Source organism: Wolffia australiana, chromosome 9 (assembly GCF_029677425.1).
Source record: "Wolffia australiana isolate 7733 chromosome 9, ASM2967742v1".
Classification (NCBI taxonomy): domain Eukaryota; kingdom Viridiplantae; phylum Streptophyta; class Magnoliopsida; order Alismatales; family Araceae; genus Wolffia; species Wolffia australiana.
In genome coordinates this window covers 8877024-8898938 of record NC_135843.1, presented here as the reverse complement: position 1 = coordinate 8898938, position 21915 = coordinate 8877024, and the positions used below count along the sequence as shown (strand labels likewise).

Genomic DNA, 21915 nt, shown 5'->3' with positions numbered 1-21915 from the left:
AAGGCCTTCCCCTATTTATACTAAGTGAGTATTTTTCATAAAAACCCCTAAAACTCAAGTATATCTTCCGACGTCCAAAAGACCATTTGCGTGTGACCCTCTAGGCCCATGTATCAGTCTAGTTAACGACTCCAGCAGCCCAATAACCTTTATTGGGCTTCCAGATTAATTAACTATATCATCAGATAGATTAATTAATTTCAGATCGATTGAACCCAATCGATAGGTCGAAGCTCTGACACATCGGGGTGCCAAGCTACACCTCGTGTCCTAGAAGATACAAAGGAGTGTGTATCGACTCGCTCATGGAACCTCTTCGTCATCGGTTACCGTGTATGTATAATCCCTCATCCACTTGATGCTCCTTGGACGACTTAGGGTATGGTCAACTGTCAAACCCTAATCGGTCATCCGAGTTAGTACTGATGCATTCGAAAATCATCGGAGAACTTCTTGATTTCACTGCCTTGGCCAAGGAGTTCATCGCATCATCTTCCTTGAGCTATCACCACTTATACCGAGGGTGGAAGATCCCATCTTGACCACTCAATCGCCTTCGTGTACTTCTTAATGCACCCGAACTAAGACCGTTTAGAATCCCATGATTAGAGACTCGTTGGCCATAGACAAAGTACAACCGTCCGTCCACAAGACATCTTTAGTGTCTCAGGTCTAAGGACCACTTACACAATCGTGACGTGAATCAACCTGATTGACAGTTCGGTATAATACCATTCAGGGATTCGTCCGGATCAATTCAGTGAACTCTTTCCACTAAAGAGCACCCACTATCTATCCTTAGTGTCTCCACACTAATGGCTACGGGACCGGCCATACCCATCATATGAGTGAGCCTAGATAGTGCTACTCTATCCGGATACTTCAATGTCCTTCTCACGTATCCTTTGAATAGGAATGTTTCGAACACATGCTTGAAGACTTGTGATCTCCGTATTACGATCTCATCATAATTCACGAAGTCTGATCATGTATTCATGGACTTCATTATACGCATCACACGTGCACTATATTGAATATGTTCTATTAATGAACATGGAACAAAATGTGGAATGTGTGATTGGCTTACCGGCCACATATATTTCCATCAGTATGAGGGCACTCGATTAGTGTTCGCCTATCTGGGTCTGGAAATCAGAAGATGATGTCACCATATATGATTTTTCAGATATCAGTAATAACAAATCTGATATCCGGCTTAAATAATGTCAGTCCTTACAATACGACATACTATAATACATCATGATAACTAATTAGTTGATTTTTATGGGGTGTTAATCTGATGTTGTGGTAAAACCGCTTTTATGCAATGAATTTATAAAGCTCCACCTTAAACACTGAATAATAATGTATAGAGGTTAATGGGCACAACCAGATAGAGAAATGGTGGTTGGATTTGATTTTCGTTTTTGTTTGAGATTGGAAATGAAAATTAATGAGATGACTGAAGAAACTAATAATTTGATAAGTAATGATTAATACGTGATACATATACGCCTTAATGTCATTTCAAATAATCTAAAGAGATACTTAAAGACAAAGAATGAAATCACGAAATTGGATTTTCAAAGGATGAATAAAAGAAATGAAAGGAAAAAAATGGAGAAAATACCTAATTCTAAATCACCAAACTCATACCTCTTGAATAGTGATGCTCCCTATAATATTCATTGTTTTTTTGAGCCTGTATATTTTGCTCGGGGACTCAATATATTGCATTCAACACAAAAAAATGACTAGTAGAGGGAAGCAACTCATTATTTCAAGAAGGAAGTTTTTGGATTTAAAGCTTCTAAGGTTCTTCTTTCCCAAGATTTGCCAAATGCAAAGAGAACAAGGAGAACATGGAAATACTAAATTTTATATCATACTTATAAGATTGGAGGCAATGGAAGTTTTGAAGATAAAAAAATGCATCGGCCCATAAAATTTCAGCCAAAACTTCTTGGGTTATGGAGGCCTTGATCTGATGAACATAGTGATTCCTTGCAGCGTAAGTGTTATAATGAAATCATAACAACATCAACAAAGAATTGAAACGTATAACCTCGACAAGGATTGCATCCGTAATTCCTTCAATCCTTGAGCGAGTCATGTGGAGTTGTTCACGTGTGCAGCCTTGAGATGTATATACACAATACTCAACATGTCGACTATCCTCATTCACTTTGATGAGCTCCGTTCAACCTCTATCATCGTCGTTACACCATCCCGATCATTTCGGGAATGGAGTGGAACGGTGGGGAGAAGAGAAAAGGGGAAGGCCCCTCAAAATTTTGTCCTAGTTGAATTTTGTTTAAGACCTTTAATTTTTATACTCAGTGGGTATTTTTCATGAAAACCCCAAACTTTAAGTATATTTTCTGACGTCTAAAAGACTATTTGTGTGTAACCCTCAAGGACCATGTTTCACTCTATTGAATGAATTGAATGGCCCAATAACCTTTATTGACCTTAAAAATTAATAAACTATATCCTATAGATTAATTAATGTTGGATCAATTTAACCCAATCGATAGGTCGAGTCTCCAACCTGCGAGGTGTCAAGTTATACCTTGTGCTCTAATCAGCCATCTGAGTTAGTATTGATGCATTAAAAAATTTGACAATTCAAAAATCCAAGGACTTCATCGCCTCATATTCCTTGAGTTGTTTCCTCTTATTGTGAGAGTGGACAATCCCATCTTGACCACTGAATTGTCTTCGCGAACTTTTTCATGCACCTAAACTATGTTTAGAATCCCATGATTAGAGAATTGTACGTCATAGTCAAAGTACACTTATTTTTCCACAAGAGATTTTAGTATCTCATATTTAAGGTCCACTTACACGGTCATATCATGAATCATCTTGATTGATTATTTTGTGTAATACCATTCAGAGATTCGTATAGATCAATTTTGCGAACTTTTTCTACAAAGGAGCTCCCACTATCTATCCTCAGTGTCTCCACACTTAATGATGGGGGACCATCTCGACAGCAAGACGGAACATTACCAGCAACCACACTGAGTCGCACGAGCTGACGTCCGTGACACCTCGTTCAAGTACTCCAAGTGAAGACGAAGCCGCATGTGTTTTCGCTTATTTTCTTTATGTCTTTTGTTGTAATTTCCTCGTTGAAGTATGGTCGGGGCCATTCGTGTTTTGGCCTTGTCATTTTTGATCGATTTTATTTTTCTCGTTGTTTTTAGAGAACCACTCGTGTTGAGACGGACCCCTCCAATTACGCTGATTGGGCATCCCAAGTTTCTGGTTGTTTCTTTCTTTCGCCTTAGCTTAGGAGGTAATCCTTAGAGTTTTCGACCTTATCGTAGATTGTGGGAAACGTGGCCGCCTCTCCACTACAGGATCATTGTGGAGCTCCTCGTTCCCTCTTGTTCATAGATTTGTTCTCCGCAAGAAGCCTCATTCTTGGTAGTTACTGTTCAAGAAAGCATCCAAGGAGCGGACCTTGCAGGATTCTTGGATCTCCGATGTCCACCTCCATCTCCACGACTCCATCACCGTCGGAAGGAATCGCGTCGCCACCATTCTCGACTGAACTCGGAGCGCCCTGACTGTCGCGCACCAATCCATCGCACGCACATGAACACGAGCCGCCCTGCGCGTCACTGCCGCACTGTCCCCGCGTGTGCCGCCACCGCATGTCCGCACGCGACCCCGCGCCTCCCCCAAGTACCTGGTGCGCGTTCGCGCGCGGCGCCGCTCACCTTCGCCGCGTGCTCCGCGCGTCTGCGCGTTGAACCCGCACGCTCCCGCGCGTCTGCACGCCACATCTATGCGCCCGCACACGACGACCCTTGCACATCCGCATTCTGTCGCCGTGCGCCCGTGACCTTATCGTGCGCCTGCATACCATTGCTGTACACCACCACTGCACACTGCTCACTGTTGTATGCACTTGGACCTTCTACCTGGCCGACGCTCTTGTTATCACTTCGGGGGGGGGGGCGATCTCAACTATCTTACCAGGTTCATAGGAATTCCCCTTCTTATTTGTGGATCATTACTTTCTTCAGTATTCGTCTCGTTATTTTCTGAGCCTTGAGAGTTAGGAACCTCCGTCTTGATACCCCGTCATCATATCCCTAGTGAGTGGATAGGAAAGTTTCTTTGCGGTACTCATTAATTCGCTACGTGGGACGTTGGACGCCTATGGGTAGTGAACTACCCCTCGTTTTACGCGTCCGTATTGGTCCAAAGGGACATTGGAAGTCGATCGTCTTAATCGAACTTTGCCAATTTAACTACTCGTTGAATCTGGCTGTGAAATTCGTTTTACTTGTTGTTGTTCTAAAAAATTGAATCATATCATCTTGTAGTTAGTGCATTCTCAAAACATTAACTGTGGTGTAACACGAGCCGTCTGATCCCGGCCTTCATCGTGTTACATCACTTAATGGCTACGGGACTGGCCATACTCACCATATGAGTGAGGTTAAGTAGTATTATTCTTTCAGGATACCTCAATGTCCTTCTCGAGTATCCTATGAATAGGAATATTTAGAACACATGCTTAAAGACTAGTGATCTTTGTATTTGTATTTCATCATAATTTATTAAGTCTGAGATGTATTCATAGACTTCATCATAAGCATCACACTTGTACTATAATGAATATGTTCTATTAATGAAAATCAAACGAGATATAAAATGTGTGATTGGCTTACTAGCCACATATACTTCCATCAAAACTAACATCATGATCAGAAGTTATGGCTATTTGAATTCCACACATTTTTGGTCGTTCATTTTTGTAACTACCTTGATCTGATACGTCTCTAAATGTCAAAATCTCTTAGATTGTGCCACATAGTTCAATCTGACTAGGTGCACATTTGGTGAAGACCGCGATAACTATTGACATTTGGATCCTTTTCTTCAAATAGGGAGAATATGTGAGCCATCTGATCTTCACCATGAAGATCAAAAGTGATCTATTGTGTTCGAACTGGTCATCCACAGGTCCATCACACAAGATGTGGCCATATCTCCTTTACCTGAAATAGAAATATAATAAAAGTAATAAAAAAAGGTTACTGTAAGATCGCAATTGACAGGATCCCCATGCAAAAATGTATCGTGTGGAGATTCACTTGCTTAAAGTCATTGCAGCATGACAAACTAGGCCACGACCGTGTGGATCAGGTTTACGCGATTGGATGGTCCACATTTGGGCCACATTTTCAACTACTAGATGCACCATGTGTTCCTACAAAAAGATAAAACACTAAAACTCGATAGGGGATTTGTTAGAAAACATTTTATGTAGAAAAGAGACTCGAATATTGGATATCTAAAATGCACTCTCGTGCACCCTATACCTTGTACGTTGCCACATATGCGATACATGTGTGCACCTTGTGCACCACATGTGAGCCAAATATAAATGACTCCCCTTTTGCTTCCCTTCCCTTGTTTAACCATCTCAATCTCCCTCTCAGTCTCCCTCCACACCTCCCTTTCTTCATGGAGAACTATCAGAGAGAACGGAGAACACATAAACTTTCCATGGAGAAATAGGTTTTAATGGGTTCTTGTAGCCTGCCTCATAGAAGAACTCCTATATATCAAGTGGGTGCCCACAGATTGTCAAATAAATGGCTGCTATGCCGAGCTCAATTGAAACCTCTCAAACGAATTGAACTTAATATTTTTTTAGAATTGTATAAAAATATTAAATAAATATTTAGTAACTTGTTTTGGGTTCCAGTCCAGTTTGACCATCGGACCTAAACCTGCCTGACCAATCGGTAACCCCTCAAACGGACTCATGGTCGCAGTTCGGTCCAGTCAAACCAGTCCTCGGTCCTAAATATGCAACCCTATCTGCATCCATCCCAATATCCAGTATCAAGTGGTTATTCAAAATCTGTTCGACAATTACTTTCAGAAATCATCTCCGTTTCATCTGGATATTGGATATCAGATGGATATTAGACAGGCAAACACTACAACCTAGGACAAACAAACCCATCTTACTAACGAGATAGTCATCGTCATCCATAACAGTAATTAGGAATATTGTTTTGTGATTGTCATCTGTTTGATATCAGGTCACTATCGGATAGTCATCGGTGCGTCATCCGGGACGTGGCAAAAGCGTGGGAGGTATAGTGCAGGGACGCAGATGGGACGGTAATTTCCTCTGTGGACAAAGAAATCGTCCTGTCCAGGACTTCGGACGATTGGCGGGACGAAGAATTGTCCGCTCGTCCCACGACGAGAAATTTTTTTCGTCCATGGACGAAATAACCGTCCTGCTGGGGTCTTGGACGGGGAACAGTAATTTCGTCCTGTGGGAGTATAGTATGCGCGTGACAGGTCCACCTGGCTGACGCACATGCTGCGCCACGTGTCAATTTTTGAGTGGTCTAATGCTGACAAACGCCCTGTTTTGTCCTGGGGCGTTGGACGAGACTAGAATTTCTTGGACGGGACGGGAGGTGGACGAAAAAAAATGGGAACGGGACGAACCCTGGACGGGACGGTTTAGGCGAAACTCTAAAAATTGGGACATGAGACGGGACGAACTTTGCCCCGTCCCGTCCACGTCCCGGAACTTTAGTGGGAGGTTAACGACTCGTCATCGTTCCTTCGGGAGACGGTAACCAGTTGGGATGGGGGTGGGGTCAACGCGTACGGCCGGGTCAAAGCTGTGAATTTGACGACGGTTCGACCGAGGGACCCTCTTATTTCGCGAATACCACCGGCCAGCGGAGACCGCCTTCTTCCCGACGCCGTCGCCGCCCGAGATCTAGCGCGAGCTGCCGCCCTCAGCTCGAGATTGGCAGCCGAGATCGACGCCTTCCTGTTGTTCTCGAGCATGTAGAGATAGCGAAGCGAGAGGGAGAAAGCACCGCCGCGATCTCAGAGATTTGAGGAAAACTCTTGGTTTTTGACCTCTCTCTCGCTCTCCGCTCTTGCTTGTCGCGGTAGTTGCGGAGATCGGGTTTTTTCAGCCGGAGGCTGTGTTTGAGGGCTGAATTTTCTGGTTTAGGTATTGTTTTGATTGGCATTTGCTTTGATTTCGTTATTCGTGTGAGCAGGCGAGATTGTTTTAATTGTTGTGGGGTGAGATTGCCCAGGATTGGGATGATGAATTTTTTTTTTGATGACGCTCGGTTTGGTTTGTGTTCGGGCTGAATTTCTAGTCGTTATTCGAGTTAGAATTAGTAGATTTTTATAATTTTAATGCGTGGGAATGTAATGGATTTGAAAGGAGATGCTTGCTTTCAAAATAAGCTTTTTGTAAACCTAACGTTCGGCCAGCGTCACAAGAATAATGCTCTTTTCGAGCGCATTTTTCATATTAATTAAGGAGTTAACCTAAGAATATGGTTAATCTCTGTGTTTGATTGTACGTTCAACCCTCTTCTTTTTTCTCAGATGAAGCTTCTAAAATTGACTTTAAATTTGTGTATGCCTTATCCGGGAATTGGTGTCATCGTTATTTCCCGTTATTTTAAAATTTCTGTAATGATCATCGTGTTGCTAGTTTTAAAATAATTATTTTTGTTTTTGTTCAGCTGAAGTTGGGTTAATACAATGGAGGGAAAAGAGGAAGCAGAACCTTCGAATACTGATTCTGAGGCAGTAGGATATCCTGAACACCATGAGTCTAAGCTGGAGCTCTTTGGCTTCGACTCTTTGGTCAATATTTTGGGCCTCAGAAGGTACGGGACAGAATCATATCAATGGAACCGTCACTTTTCTTTTTCGCCTCACTTTGATGTCTTTTTGCTTCTCAGTTTGTTCTTGTACTTTCTATTAATAACATTTTTTTTTGAAAACGTCAAAAAAAGTGCCAACTGTTATTTCTGTTCAATTAAGGATTATGCTCTCCTCATTACTAAGTTGTCCCCACAATAGTTCTGTGCGAAGCCAATCCATATTGAAACATTGTTGGCTGGCTGCTAGCTAGGGAACAAGAATACGCAATTATCTCTTTATATTGATACTATTCTGTGACGGAACAAGCTTTCTTGATTGGTTTAGTTCTACACCATTCTGAAGATGATGACTTTGTTTTCTTGGATCGAGAAAAAATGAAATTTTGGAGGGATGGTTTTAATTTTTCAAGGGAAATATTCGGCTTGATGTGTTATCTGGGAGGGGGGGCTTTGGTGTCTCGGGCTCTGGGCAACGGTGCTGTTAAACCTATATGTTTATCCATCATAAATGAGTTTAATCTGTCCTAGCTCTTTATTTGTGGGGAGATGAGACCCCTAAATCCAATACATAAAGATCCGAAAAGGACTACCCCATTACCTCCAACACTATATGTTGATTCGTCATAAATGAGTTTAGTGACCAGTATTTCATTTTGGGAATAGGGCCCGATGAAGAAAGTTAATATTTCCTGTTTGTGTTGGAAGCGGATACATTGGACATATTATGTTACTCAAAACTGAATAGTCTCTTGAAATGAGATTATTACTTTGAAGGCAATGAATTAACGGAATAACAGTATCACTTTGGTGTCTAGACCTGGGAAATCTTCATCTGGGAAATACCAGAAAGTGCGGTCTCAAGATGAACGGCAGGGAAATCTCTGAATTGCTTGCTTAGCCTGGTGATTGGGCTCAATTTATTTATCGCTCTTATTCTTCTCTGTTCTATGGTTATCTATCAAAAACATCCGCTTAATCATGCCAAAAGAGGAATTTCACTTGTAAGAACCAATATTTTACCGTTCCTAATGGGTAATGAAGAAGTTCTGCGATGATATAATCCTGGCATAGATGACCAAAAAATTTCATACAACTGCTATGAACAAATGTCGCAGATGAGTTTAGACAACCGGTTCTCCCTTGTAGATGGACAAAATATGTTTGGAAACAGAGATACTTTGTTATCTAACTAGAATTGATATTTTGTTTATCTGTCAATCCTGTGCGGCGTGCTGCTAGGGGGAAAGCCATAATAAAATGGGACATTCCAAGTTGTCTCACTTGCTAAATGAACATGTATGATCAGCTGAAATGGGATGACACAGCCGTATAAACCATTTAACTGGTGTAGCCCCTGGCAGAAAATTCTCAGAATATCTCTAATTTACAGCAAAATGAGGATGTTTTATTTGTCAGGACCTTGATCTGATAATCCCCGATATGAATAAGAAAAATATGGATTGTGATACGAGAAAATATTTAGAAGCTGCTAATAAATAATATCTTGATAAGTTGAGCGTGTTTAAAATTGCCAAACTTGGAGAGCTTTGCCTCAGCTTGGTTTAAAGGGTGGTGAACAGAAGGTGTGGGTACCCTGTGGGCCTTGGCTGTATTTATAACTTTCTCTTTATTAATCGTCTCGGGAGGACCACTGATCTCGGGTGACCTTTCCCCACTTCTTTCCAAAAAAAAATGCCAAACTTGGGGTAAGACTACATCGTTCTTCAAGATAATCAAACTGCTCTAGAGAATGCAAACTGCTCTACACCGTTATTTGACTATTTCCAAAGCTAAGGGGTCACTCCTCTCCTGAACAAATGGTGTCCTAGATGACTCCACAGAACAGTGAAAATTAAAGCTGCATGTATATTGTCCTTTTCCCGAAGCCCCGATACTCCCTCCTCTTGACCTGTGGAGAGAGTTTTAGAGCATGCAAAAGAACCTTTTTTACTTTATTGGAACGAGAGTCCTTAAGAGCCTAATATTGTGGGTATTTAAGGGCATTGAGAAGAGAGATTTCCATGGGCCTTATAGACTTGGGCTACAGAGACACTACATATTGAGGGAAATGAGGAGCAATCCACTACTGCAGGGTGATACACAGTTTTAATATCTGGAGACTATGAGTTCTTCCACATCATACATCATAGGATCAACCTCGCAATTTCATGTTATTGCTTGTGTTCTCTTTGGAACATTACATTACATGCATTTGCCCAAAGAGGTACGTTGGCCGCTTGATTTGGGGGGGAGTAGCTTTTAATCATTTCTTTTGCATTTTCTCTCTCCTGGACTCTAGCTCTTAGTCTACCAACTGCTCTTCCCTCTTCAATTATCAATAATTGATAGGAACATGTCAAATCTTTGTTCTATCCGGCACTAATACACATATTGCACGTATTACTTATTTATCATATTCTATTATTTCCTGTTCTCAATTTGATCATAAACGAAACTTGCTCTTTAGTTTTTACCGTTTAATTTTTGTGTTATGACTTTAGAATGACGGGAGAACAAATAGCAGAACCTTCAAGTCCAAGGGATGGAGGAGAAAATATTTCGATTACTCTTGGAAGACCAAAGGTATCCGTTGATCATTCGTCCTTTTTATTCATTTTCTTAAAATTTGTCACTTGGATTGCTTATCTACCCTGCTGCCAAGAGATATTTTTGTTACATTGGCTTTCCATCGTCTCTCTATTTCTTAAACATAAAAAAGAAAACTGGACGCAAAGAAAAACATGAAAAATTCAGGCGTCCAGCTTACTAATTTATCTTAATGAATTCCTTAAAGAATAGCTTTTGCAATCAGTCTAAAATCGAATATAGTGAATCTTGTGTGTTATATATACTACAGATGACGTGATTGCCACCTTATTTTTTGAAAGTACAAAGTATAAATCTAATAATCTGTTTTACTTCTATTTGGGGTTTTTGGGTTAAAGCTGGTTCTCCAGGTGACATTTGATTATGTTTTTGTTCTTGACTTCATTATCGTTCGTTTCTCCATTACTGGGTGTTTGATCTAGGTTTTTTGTTGTTTAAGTCCATCGGTATGTTTGGTTGGGCAGTGTTCTTTGCCGCACTATTTTATTTAGCTGTGTACCTGTATCTGAACGAAATACTCCAGGGCATTATCATAGCTGAAATGGTAAACGATCTACAAATTTGGAAGAAAGCATATTCCTAAAGACAATATTCTTGAGACATTATCGAGTTAAAGAATAATTTTAATATGTTGCCCCTATAAAACAGTTCGGTTTTCAAGATATCTAATCTACTCGAGTGTTTTTTCCTTCTAAAGTGGGTATTATGGTATTAAACAAAATATGGTATTATGGTGATTTCTTGGAGTTTTAGTTTGTTCCATATGCATCTTTGTTTTGAAATATGTCATCTCGAACATTTGAATTCCTTCACTTTCTTTTTAATGATGTCTCTTGGCTTTTATCTTCTCACCCATTTTACATATTAATGTGACCTTCTTTCACTCTTCTAAGCCTTTATTATATCTACATTTTTTCTTTTTGTGTTTCCAAAGTTCAATTTTTTATGTCTTTGAAAAATGCTTGTCAAACTTAAGATTCAATTACAAAAGAATTGTACTATGTGGATTATGAAATCTATTTCCTCTCTTGCAGCCAATCGCTCCGAAATTGGGGACTCTGATGGGTGTGTTTGTTCCATGCTTACAAAACATTTTAGGGATTATCTACTACATTCGTTTCTCTTGGTAAATTTAATCCTTTTCTTTTCTCTTACTCTATTCAAGTCCGTTTTTGAAAAGGGATATCCTCGATTTTTTCATTTTGAAGTTGTGGCCTGTATGAACACTTGGATTTCTTCTATTTCAAGGAATTAAACATGTATAGCGTCATAAGATAACGGTTTTCATGGCTATCACTTAATACTTATATATGTAAAATTTCTAACTTTTCAAATTCTGTATCTACTGCACTCAGGGGTTTTATTTTCTTTCAGGATAGTTGGCATGGCGGGTATTGGTCAGTCCCTTGTGTTGGTCACCTTTTGTGGATTATGTACTTTCTTGACTGCAATATCGTTGAGTGCGATTGCCACAAATGGCGCAATGAAGGTATAACCGATGCCTGTTATCTTATCATTTTATGCTATCACGGCTAATTAAAGATACCGAATGTCTGAAGTTTATCGTGCAAAAGTACTTAACTTTCTTGTTCTTCTCTCCCTCAATGATCACTGCGGTTGTATTTGACCGTGGATGATAAGATTGAGAATATATTACTTTAATAATTCTGATCTCATCACCTTCTCCCAATTTAAATGTGGCTGAAAAGATAAAGTTCTTGCTAGTTTATATTATGTGCCCTCTTTCCCAGCCAGAATCGAGTAAGATATAGAATTTTGTATCTAATTGACGAATACAGAAGAATGGTCGTTACTTCTTTAACTTGTTGAAATATCTTCCTTGGGAAACACAATATGGTTAAAATTCATCAGTCTTTGCAATAGGAAGAAGTCAAAATTGCACCCTTCTCAAGTTCCTCGTACTTCAATAAATTTGGCAAGTTTTTAAAATATGCATTTCCAGTTTTTTGTGTTTTCAGCAGACTGTTCAGTGTCCACATGTAAACTGTGATTCGGCAGATTGATTTCATTTCTTACTCCTATTTGACCATCATTCAATGGGTGCCATCTTTCAGTTTGTTTTCCTGAATATCGGATCTTGATGATGTGACTTGTTTGAGTAGGGTGGTGGACCATATTACCTCATTGGAAGAGCTCTTGGCCCGGAAGTTGGTGTTAGTATCGGGTTATGTTTCTTCTTGGGAAATGCCGTCGCTGGTGCCATGTAAGGTCGCTCTTGGTTTTTTCTTTTTTAGTTCTTTTAATAAAAAACTGCCTGAAAGTAGAATTTTTTATAAAATTTTTCTACTTTTAATTAAGGGTGGGGTGGAGAACTCTAGAGTATTTGAGTTGATTAATTGAGTTTTTTGATTTTATTGTTATTGATTGAGGGTGGCACAGTCACTCCTTCCACTTTTCTTATTCATTTCCTCCCTCTTCCCTCTCCCTTTCTTGAATTGCTTCCTATTCTACCTCCGCCCTTCTGAGGTTCTTCAAATGCATACAATTCCTCTGTGTCTTTGGTAGACATTACTGTTGAGTGTGACTGTAGTCTATCCGAGTTTGATAAGTTGGCCGATCTTTTTCAGCTAACTGAATATTGGTTTTTTGGTTGAGTTGTATCTCGAAGTGCTATTCTTGCATATTTGATGCTATTCTTTCTATTCTTGCATACCTTGGTGATCTAACATGAACGGCATTAGTTAAGTTTAATTCTCTTGAGGAAATGTTAGAACGGTTTTGAGATTTAGCAGATCCCATTAGCTGAAGGAAATAAGCAATCTCATGAGAAATAAATAACACAAGGTAAGTATGATAAGATGTATTCACATGCCCTGAGTTTACAAACTAGTCGCCCATACAATGAGGGAAGAATTGTTTCATGACATGTTTGGTGTCAGGTCTTACTGAATAGAAAGTTATCAAATCTTAGTCATTGATGCGAATAACAAAAGATATGGCTCATTTGATCAAATCTATGTCAAATATGTTGTCATTTGAGAAATATATCCATCAAATGGCAGCATATGGGAATATATTTCACGAGTACTAGGTAAAGTCATCTGTTGCATCAAGTTCTGGATGTATACTTTTTTCACCTAACTCACAAGTATCTCGTTTCGATTTCACTATTGCCTGCCTCTTATTCAGGAATCTTCTTTAAATTTTATCAAGCGACTCTTCTTTATCGAGAGAAGTTATTTGCTGTCATTTAAGGGAGGAGCCTTTTAGTTTACAAGGTCCACAATCAGCTTATGTTTCCTCAGATAGGTGGTCGACTGACTGGTGACTACACCTTCCCTGATGGTATTTACTGAAACAACTCTATAAACAGAACAAGAGTTCCAAGGATCCTCTCTTAGAGTTCTGATACGGACCTTGCAAGGGCTGATAGAAGTATTAAGAATAGAAGACAGGACAATGGCCCACGAGCCAGAATAAAGTGCTCAAACATCAAGGCTGGAAACCAGCATAAATATCAATTAAGACTTCAGTTGAAACTTCGGGTGGTCTGCCCTATTTTCTTAAAAAAAAAAAAAAAGACTTCAGTTAAAACTTCAGTTAACATGTAGTATCAAATAAGATTTCTTAGTTGATATTCTGTTTAATTAAAATATGGAGAAATTAAAAAGGGCTATTTAAGTGTTCAGTTATACATTGGGGGGAGTTTTTTTTAGTTTTTATTTTAGACTTTTATGTAATTATTCTTGGATAGTTAGCCTAACTTATACTCTATCCAATCAATGAATCTTAGTAATCCTAGTTCTCGTTCACTAACCCTCGTTCATCTACTCATCACTTCCCCAGTTTCTAGAAATTCCATTTCTTAGTGATTCTTGAAATTTTTTGTCAGGTATGTTCTTGGTGCTGTGGAAACATTCTTGGATGCTGTTCCTAAAGCTGGTATTTTTAAAGGTGAGTCATAGAAAATCTTCTGTTCTTTGTTCCTACATGTTTCCAATCTTTAATCTGTGCAATTTTATGAGTCTTCAAACTCAGAGGTTTATTTATTGTTTTTGGTCTTAATAGGCTCACTGTTTGCCATTTTCTGCAGTGTATGGAGTGATTAGTTTTATATTTAAATGTGTACAGTAAACCATGGCTTCTACTTGGCATTAAGTACAGAACCCCATCTAGATTGACACTTTCCTTCCTACAGTTCTTTGAATTATACTGTTTAAATTCGGATGGCTTAGTGCTGTTTTTCCATTATGGAACTTGTTTTTATGGCCAAATCTTTAATTCTTCATTTTTCTGATCATGCTTTGCTTTTCTTTTTACAGCTAGTGCTACGATTACCAATGGCACATCGTTGAATGGGACGACAACGACAGTCTATTCCACAAACATACATGACCTGCAAGTATATGGGATTGTTGTTACAATACTTCTGTGTTTTATTGTATTTGGTGGGGTGAAAATGATCAACAAGGTTGCTCCTGCTTTCTTAATCCCTGTTTTATGTTCTCTGTTCTGCATTTTCATCGGGATTGCCGTTGCTCCAAGGAAACATGCACCAAGTAAACTTTTCAAACCCTAGCTTTCTCATTAAATGAATTTCTTGCAATTAAATGATCTCTAGTTCTATAGATCCCTTGTGAGATGAGATTAATATTTACAGTCTATTTTCGGTCTGAGCTTGCTTCTTAATAATGCATTTTAAAAATGCAGGTGGAATAACCGGTTTGAGTTTGCATACGTTCAGTGATAATTGGAGTTCTGCTTACCAGCGGACAAATAGTGCTGGCATCCCTGATCCAAAAGGATCTATTGATTGGAACTTTAAGTAAGCTTCAATCCCTTTTTAAATAAAGTTTTGAGTAAGGCATAAGTATTGTTATGAATTTCTATTACTGCACATTTGGGCCTGCTTATTATTGACCTGTGGGCCGGTTGCTTTCTTTCTTTCCAGCTTCTGTGGTCGTTCATACATGCTCTGATCATGTAATTGAAACTCCGATTAGCATTAAATTATTAAGGATTAGGGTTCAATTTCCACAATGACAATCACAATTGAATGATGACAATAATGATAATAAACCGTTCCCATCAGCATCATTTATCTGTACATTCCGATGATGAATTCATAGTCGTCTCATCATCACCTCCTCATCGCCTCATTGTTGTGACATTGTCTCGTCATTCGTCTCATAGCAGATGATGACAAAAAAAAAGTGGGGATGGAAATGATGATGACGAATTCTTTATTATCTGCCAAGATGGCAACGATGAAAAAAGTTGAATAATAACGATATTCAGTTGTCATTTGTTCAAACTCAGATGATGAATTCGTCCTGGTTTTATCATCCTCTTGTCATTGTGGTCTTGTCATAGTCTTGGTCTTGTCATCATCTCATCATTTGTCTCGCACTGGATTGCAATGATGAGGACAATGACAAATTCATTATCATAGCCAATCCTACTTTCGAGGATGAAACAGCATAGCAGAAAAATATTGCCAAATTGTAATATGTGCCTAAAATAATTATATTCTTCGTTTCTCTCTCCCAGTGCGTTAGTGGGCTTGTTTTTCCCAGCTGTCACTGGAATAATGGCAGGCTCAAACCGGTCTGCATCATTAAAAGACACTCAGAAGTCCATCCCCATCGGCACTCTTGCAGCTACACTTACCACGACCTTCATGTACATCATCTCTGTTCTACTCTTCGGCGCTCTTGCAACCAGAGAAGAGCTTCTTACTAGCAGGTACTCGTTCCTTCCCCTTCTTCCTCTACCCCTTGAAAATCAAATCAAAAAATGAAATCAAAGTAAGATCTGTTTCCCTGTTGATTTAGGTATATTAAGATTCAATCTCACAGCTGGTGCCATATTAAAGTCACCATCTCGACCAATTGGAAATATCATTCAGTATTGTTGAAATTGCCGAATTGGGCATTATTTGGTCAAATAATAACTGTCCCACTAGACTCTTGTTATTGTTATATTCATGAGCTGAGACCATTTCGATGATTATTTTCCCCATGCATAAACTAAACTGACAATTAGGATAGGCAGAAATTTTGAGGCTTCTTTAAAAACAGATACACCTAATACACTGACTCATAGCCCACAGATAAAGAAAACCTGATTCAACATCAAAGGCAACAAAAATAAGACAATCATACATAGTGACTTCAGAATTGTACCAAACCGCCCCAATAGCTTCTATAACTGATTCAATACTAGATAGCTTCTCCGGTCACATCTTTGTTGAAAAACTTCGGAAATAGGAAATACCAAGTCATGAATAACCCTTGATATTATGAAAAATGGCCAATTCTTTCAAATTCACATGTTTGTTGAAATATTTCTTTTGCAATTCACAACACAAGGACTCTGAAAATACTGGATTCCCACGTACACAAGCAAATTGTTGATAATTCCTTTTTGGGTAAAGGCTGCTGACAGCAGAGGTGGCATGGCCATTTCCTGTGGTAATCTACGTGGGCATAATTCTGTCTACGCTGGGAGCTGCTCTCCAGAGTCTTACTGGGGCCCCCCGGCTACTGGCGGCGATTGCAAATGATGATATTCTCCCTGTGTTGAAGTATTTCAAAGTCACTGAAACCAACGAACCACATCTGGCTACACTCTTCACTGCCTTTCTCTGCATTGGCTGCGTCATCATCGGGAATCTGGATCTGATCACCCCCACCATCACCATGTTCTTCCTGCTCTGTTACGCTGGGGTGAACCTCTCCTGTTTCCTCCTCGACCTCCTTGACGCGCCTAGCTGGCGTCCCCGTTGGAAGTTTCACCACTGGAGCTTGTCCCTCTTTGGTGCCTCTATCTGTATAGGTGAGCACCCAAAAAATCTTTCCGTGTTATCAGTGTAATTCTTTCTTTTTCCTTTTATCTCTTTTTTCCCCTCATCCAAGCTGCAATGAACAAAGAGTTGGTTTCTTGGTTTTTTTTTCTTTGTCGAGAACATCATCCAGCATGATCCTTTCGTTGATATTTTGAAAAATAAGAAGTTGAAAAATGGGTTCTTATGGTTCTCATCGTTACAGAAGGGGAAAAAAGTGTTTTCTTTGTCGAGAACAAATCTTATTGCTCCCAACGCAAAAGAAAAAAAAATCTGTTTGTTTTTTGTGTCAGGAACATAACCAGCATTCCATTCGCTGATATCTGAGGTGAAAAAACTCTTCTTTTGAATGATCTGAATCCCTTATTTCCAAATATTTCAGCCAAAGAATAATGAATGGTTACGTTCTTGACGAAGAAAATAATTTTTTTTTATTTTGCATCAAAGAGCACCGAAATAAATCCGTTTTTCGAATTTCAATTTTTTGAAAGCATCATGAAAAAGAACACATTATTCAAATCCCTTTTTTTCAGAGTAACACCAAAAGGATCGTGCCGGATGATGCTATAGACAAAGAACCTATTTTTTCCGTTTTCCTTCTCTTGCATCCATGAGCACCAAAAATAATGGAAACTCTCTTTTTCCAAAATATCAGCCAGAAGATCGTTCTGGGTGATGTTCTTGACAAAGAAACTGACTTTCCCCCTTTTTCCATTGGCTACCTACATCTCTTTTTTTCAGCACAATTATCATGCCAGATGATGGTCTTTGTCTGAAGCAGACACCAAAGAATCTAATTTTTTTTCGTGTTCCTATTCCAGTTATCATGTTCTTGATTTCGTGGCTGTTTACCGTGGTGTCGCTGGCCTTGGCTAGCCTGATCTATTACTACGTCAGCATCAAGGGGAAAGCTGGCGACTGGGGCGACGGATTCAAGAGTGCCTACTTCCAATTGGCCCTCCGCAGCCTTCGATCATTGGGAGGTATTGTTAATTTAATCTCAGCTAATAATTTTCCGTTCTTAAACGAAGATATCAGCATTTTCTTTATTTTTTTGGGAAGAAATCAAGGAATTTATAAATTTGATTAGTATCACTAATTTAGTTTAGAGTAAGAATAAATTATTCCTTGTCTCATAGAAAACATCGTTTAAGAAAGGAACCAATCTTTTCAGGATTCGCATGAATAAATTAGTTTTATGTAACCAATCTTCGTTTCCTGAGCAAAGATATCAGCCTTTTCTTAAGTCTTCCATGGAAAAAAATCGAACGATTTTCTTTAGCGATTTGGAGCACTATCACTAATTTCGCGTAGAATGATAACACAACCTTCCTTGCATCATTGAAAGTCATATTTCTTTTGTTTTGTGAATTCATATTACGATCCTAGTTTCATAGAATACTCTTCATTTCCTCTACAAAAAATCAGCCTTTTCATTACTGCTCCCAGAAAAATACCTACGAATTCAACTCACTTTTTTTAGCTACAAATACTAAAAAAAGTCTTTCTCACCTCAAGGAAAACATCTTCTTTTAAATCTGCTGGAAGCACATACTCGAAAAAAGAAAATCTCAAGTTTTAAATATCTTTGTCAAAGGTTTTGGTTCAAGTTTTGAAACAGTTGCTTAATCCCGCAATCATGGTTAATCTACCGAACATGCACTTCAGCGAGTAGATGATCCAAAACTCCCATACCTCAAAGAAAAACCCACCTTTACCTTCTTCCTTCCGGCCAAGAACAAAAAAAAAAAGAACACGTCTTCACTGCAAATAAAAACTCTCAAAACTCTATTTTTTTTTTTTTGAAAACAAAAACTCTCATGATGGTTGATGGGTTCCTCGAAACCGAGCAGCGGACCAGGTGCACCCGAAGAACTGGTACCCAATCCCGCTGATCTTCTGCCGGCCGTGGGGAAAACTCCCGGAGAACGTCCCCTGCCACCCGAAACTCGCCGACTTCGCCAACTGCGTGAAGAAGAAGGGCCGCGGGATGTCCATCTTCGTCTCCATCATCGACGGCGACTACATCGCCCAAGCCGACGAGGCAAAGTCCGCCTGCGCCCACCTCAGCGACTACATCGAGTACAAGCGCTGCGAAGGCGTGGCAGAGATTGTCGTCGCCCCCTCCGTCGCCGCCGGCTTCCGCGGCATCGTCCAAACCATGGGTCTCGGCAACCTCAAGCCCAACATCGTCGTCATGCGCTACCCCGAGATCTGGCGCCGCGAGAACCTTCCCGACATCCCCCCCGCCTTCGTCTCCATGATCAACGACTGCATCATCGCCAACAAGGCTGTTGTCATCATCAAAGGCTTGGACGAGTGGCCGGGCGAGTACCAGAAGCAATACGGCACCATCGACCTCTACTGGATCGTCCGTGACGGAGGCCTCATGCTCCTCCTCTCGCAGCTCCTCCTCGCCAAGGACGCCTTCGAAGGCTGCAAGATTCAAGTTTTCTGCATTGCCGAGGATGATGCCGAGGCAGATGACCTCCAGAAAGATGTGAAGAAGTTCTTATATGATCTCCGCATGCAAGCTGACGTCATCGTCCTGTCGTTCAAGTCCTGGGAGGAGGAGCGTGGGCAGCCGCAGCAGGCGCCGGCAGAGTCAATGGAGGCCTTTGCTGCAGCGCAACAGCGTATAGCTGAGCATTTGGCAGAGATGAAAGCCGTGGGGGTCAGTGAGCAGCAGGTGGAGAAGTTTCTTTATACGACGTTGAAGCTGAATTCTATCGTGCTGAGGTACTCAAGGATGGCGGCGGTGGTGCTGGTGAGCTTGCCGCCGCCGCCGGTGCACCACCCGCCGTACTTTTACATGGAGTATATGGATCTGCTGGTGGAGAACGTGCCGCGGCTGCTCATGGTGCGCGGGTACCGCCGGGACGTGGTCACGCTCTTCACCTAGCTGCTGGGCTCGGGCTGCACCCATTCTTTTGGGCTCTTGGGACGGAAATTGTTTTGTAATGAGGTATGTGCATTCTTCTTCTTGTTCTAATTCGGTTGCTGTTGGGGGGCTATCTAATGGGTTCATCTTTTTGGGTGGTGGCTGTTAATGGGACCAGTTTTCTTGAATTAAAATCACTGGCTAGTTTTTTTTTTACTACTGATGGATTTTTTTCTTTGGATTTGTGTGTTTTTTTAATAATTAGTTCTTTGGTGAGAGAAGAATTCTTGTTAGGAAGCCGGTTGCATTAGAATTGATCAAATAATTTTAATGCGACAAATTGTTTGTTCAAATCATAATGGGTTCTTCTTTTTGGGTGGTGGCTGTTAATGGGACTTGCTTTCTTGAATTAAAATCACTGAATAGTTTTTTTTTTAATACTGATGGATTGTTTTTTCTTTGCATTTGTGTTTTTTCTTTGTTGAGAAAATACTTGTTAGGAAGCTGGTTGCATTAGAATTGTTCAAATAATTTTCATGCGAGAAATTGTTTGTTCAAATTATAATGGGTTCATCTTTCTGGGTGGTGGCTGTTAATGGGACTTGCTTTCTTGCATTAAAGGCTAGTTTTTTTTTAACTACTGGTGGATTGTTTTTTCTTTGCATTTGTGTTTTTTCTTTGCTGAGAGAGTACTTGTTAGGAAGCCGGTTGCATTTGAATTGTTCAAATAATTTTGATGTGATAAGTTGTTTGTTCAAATTATAATGGGTTCATCTTTTTCGGTGGTGGCTGCTAATGGGACTTGCTTTCTTGAATTAAAATCACTGAATAGTTTTTTTTTACTACTGATGGATTGCTTTTTTCTTTGTTGAGAGAATACTTGTTTGGAAGCTGGTTGGGTTAGAATTGTTCAAATAATTTTAATGCAATAAATTGTTTGTTCAAATTATAAGGGGTTCATCTTTTTGGGTGGTGGCTGTTAATGGGACCTGCTTTCTTGAATTTAAAATTACTGGCTAGTTTTTTTTTTACTACTAATGGATTGTTTTTTCTTCCAGTTTGTTTTTTTTTTATAATTAGTTCTTTGGTGAGAGAAGAATACTTGTTAGGAAGCCGGTTGTGTTAGAACTGTTCAAATAATTTTAATGCAAGAGATTGTAAGGTGATTATTTATTTTTTGTGCCTCTCTATATATTTGTGGTTCTACTTCCATGCCAGTTCTTGGATCTGTAAACAGAAATTATGTGCATTATGTTGGATATCTCTAGTCTTGGTCAGCATAAATTATCAGTCCAAGATGTATTAAAAATTCAAAAACATAAATTTGAAATATCAGTTGAAGCTTATTTTGAAAATCAAAGTAATAAAAAACTAAAACCATCACCTTTGCACGGAAAATATAAATAAGTATGACAACTCAATAGTGGAACCTTTACCACTTTTGGTTGGTATGCATTTATAATCCTTTATCTATATGAGACTCTAGAATTACTTATGGTATGATGAACCATCATACCCCTTGTTGGCTGTTCATGTTAATATTTATACATGGAGAAATCATTGGAGAATGCATCTTCAATATTTCCATTACCTTAGACAGTGATCTAAGGACGATCCCATCTTGGCCATGCAATCACTTTGTGGGCTTGTTTCTGTGTGTGAGCCATGACAGTTGGGAATCCCCTGATTAGAGACTTATTGTCATAGTAAAAAATACAACAGTCCATCCACCATGAATTTTTGGTGTCTTGGGTTTAAGAACCATTCACAAAACCATCAGATGAATCAATGCCACTAGGTATAATACCTTTCACAAACTCATAGAAATCAATTCTGTCAATTCTTCCCATAAGGAGCCCTCACTATATGCCCTTAATATCTCTACACCAATGGCTACGAGATCAACCAAACACATCACATACGTGGGA

The 21915-nt window shown here is 39.6% G+C and overlaps 1 protein-coding gene across 3 annotated transcripts; it reads left to right on the top strand.

The window, feature by feature from the left end:
* The first annotated feature begins 6705 nt into the window (after positions 1-6705).
* On the top strand, positions 6706-20228 carry CCC1 (cation-chloride co-transporter 1). Of its 3 annotated transcripts, XM_078580550.1 has the most exons (13): positions 6706-7021; positions 7551-7697; positions 10196-10277; positions 11336-11427; positions 11676-11790; positions 12425-12525; positions 14155-14216; positions 14585-14821; positions 14973-15087; positions 15813-16007; positions 16699-17099; positions 17928-18089; positions 18960-20228. In XM_078580550.1, exons 2-13 carry the CDS (start codon positions 7570-7572, stop codon positions 20006-20008), a joined length of 2739 nt encoding a protein of 912 aa, XP_078436676.1. In that variant the 5' UTR covers positions 6706-7021; positions 7551-7569; the 3' UTR covers positions 20009-20228. The 3 variants fall into 3 exon arrangements, with proteins under 3 accessions (XP_078436676.1, XP_078436678.1, XP_078436679.1); XM_078580552.1 differs by lacking the exons at positions 6706-7021; positions 7551-7697 and having other exon boundaries at positions 10262-10277; positions 11681-11790; XM_078580553.1 differs by lacking the exons at positions 6706-7021; positions 7551-7697; positions 10196-10277; positions 11336-11427 and having other exon boundaries at positions 11681-11790; positions 12425-12530.
* The last annotated feature ends 1687 nt before the right edge of the window (positions 20229-21915 follow it).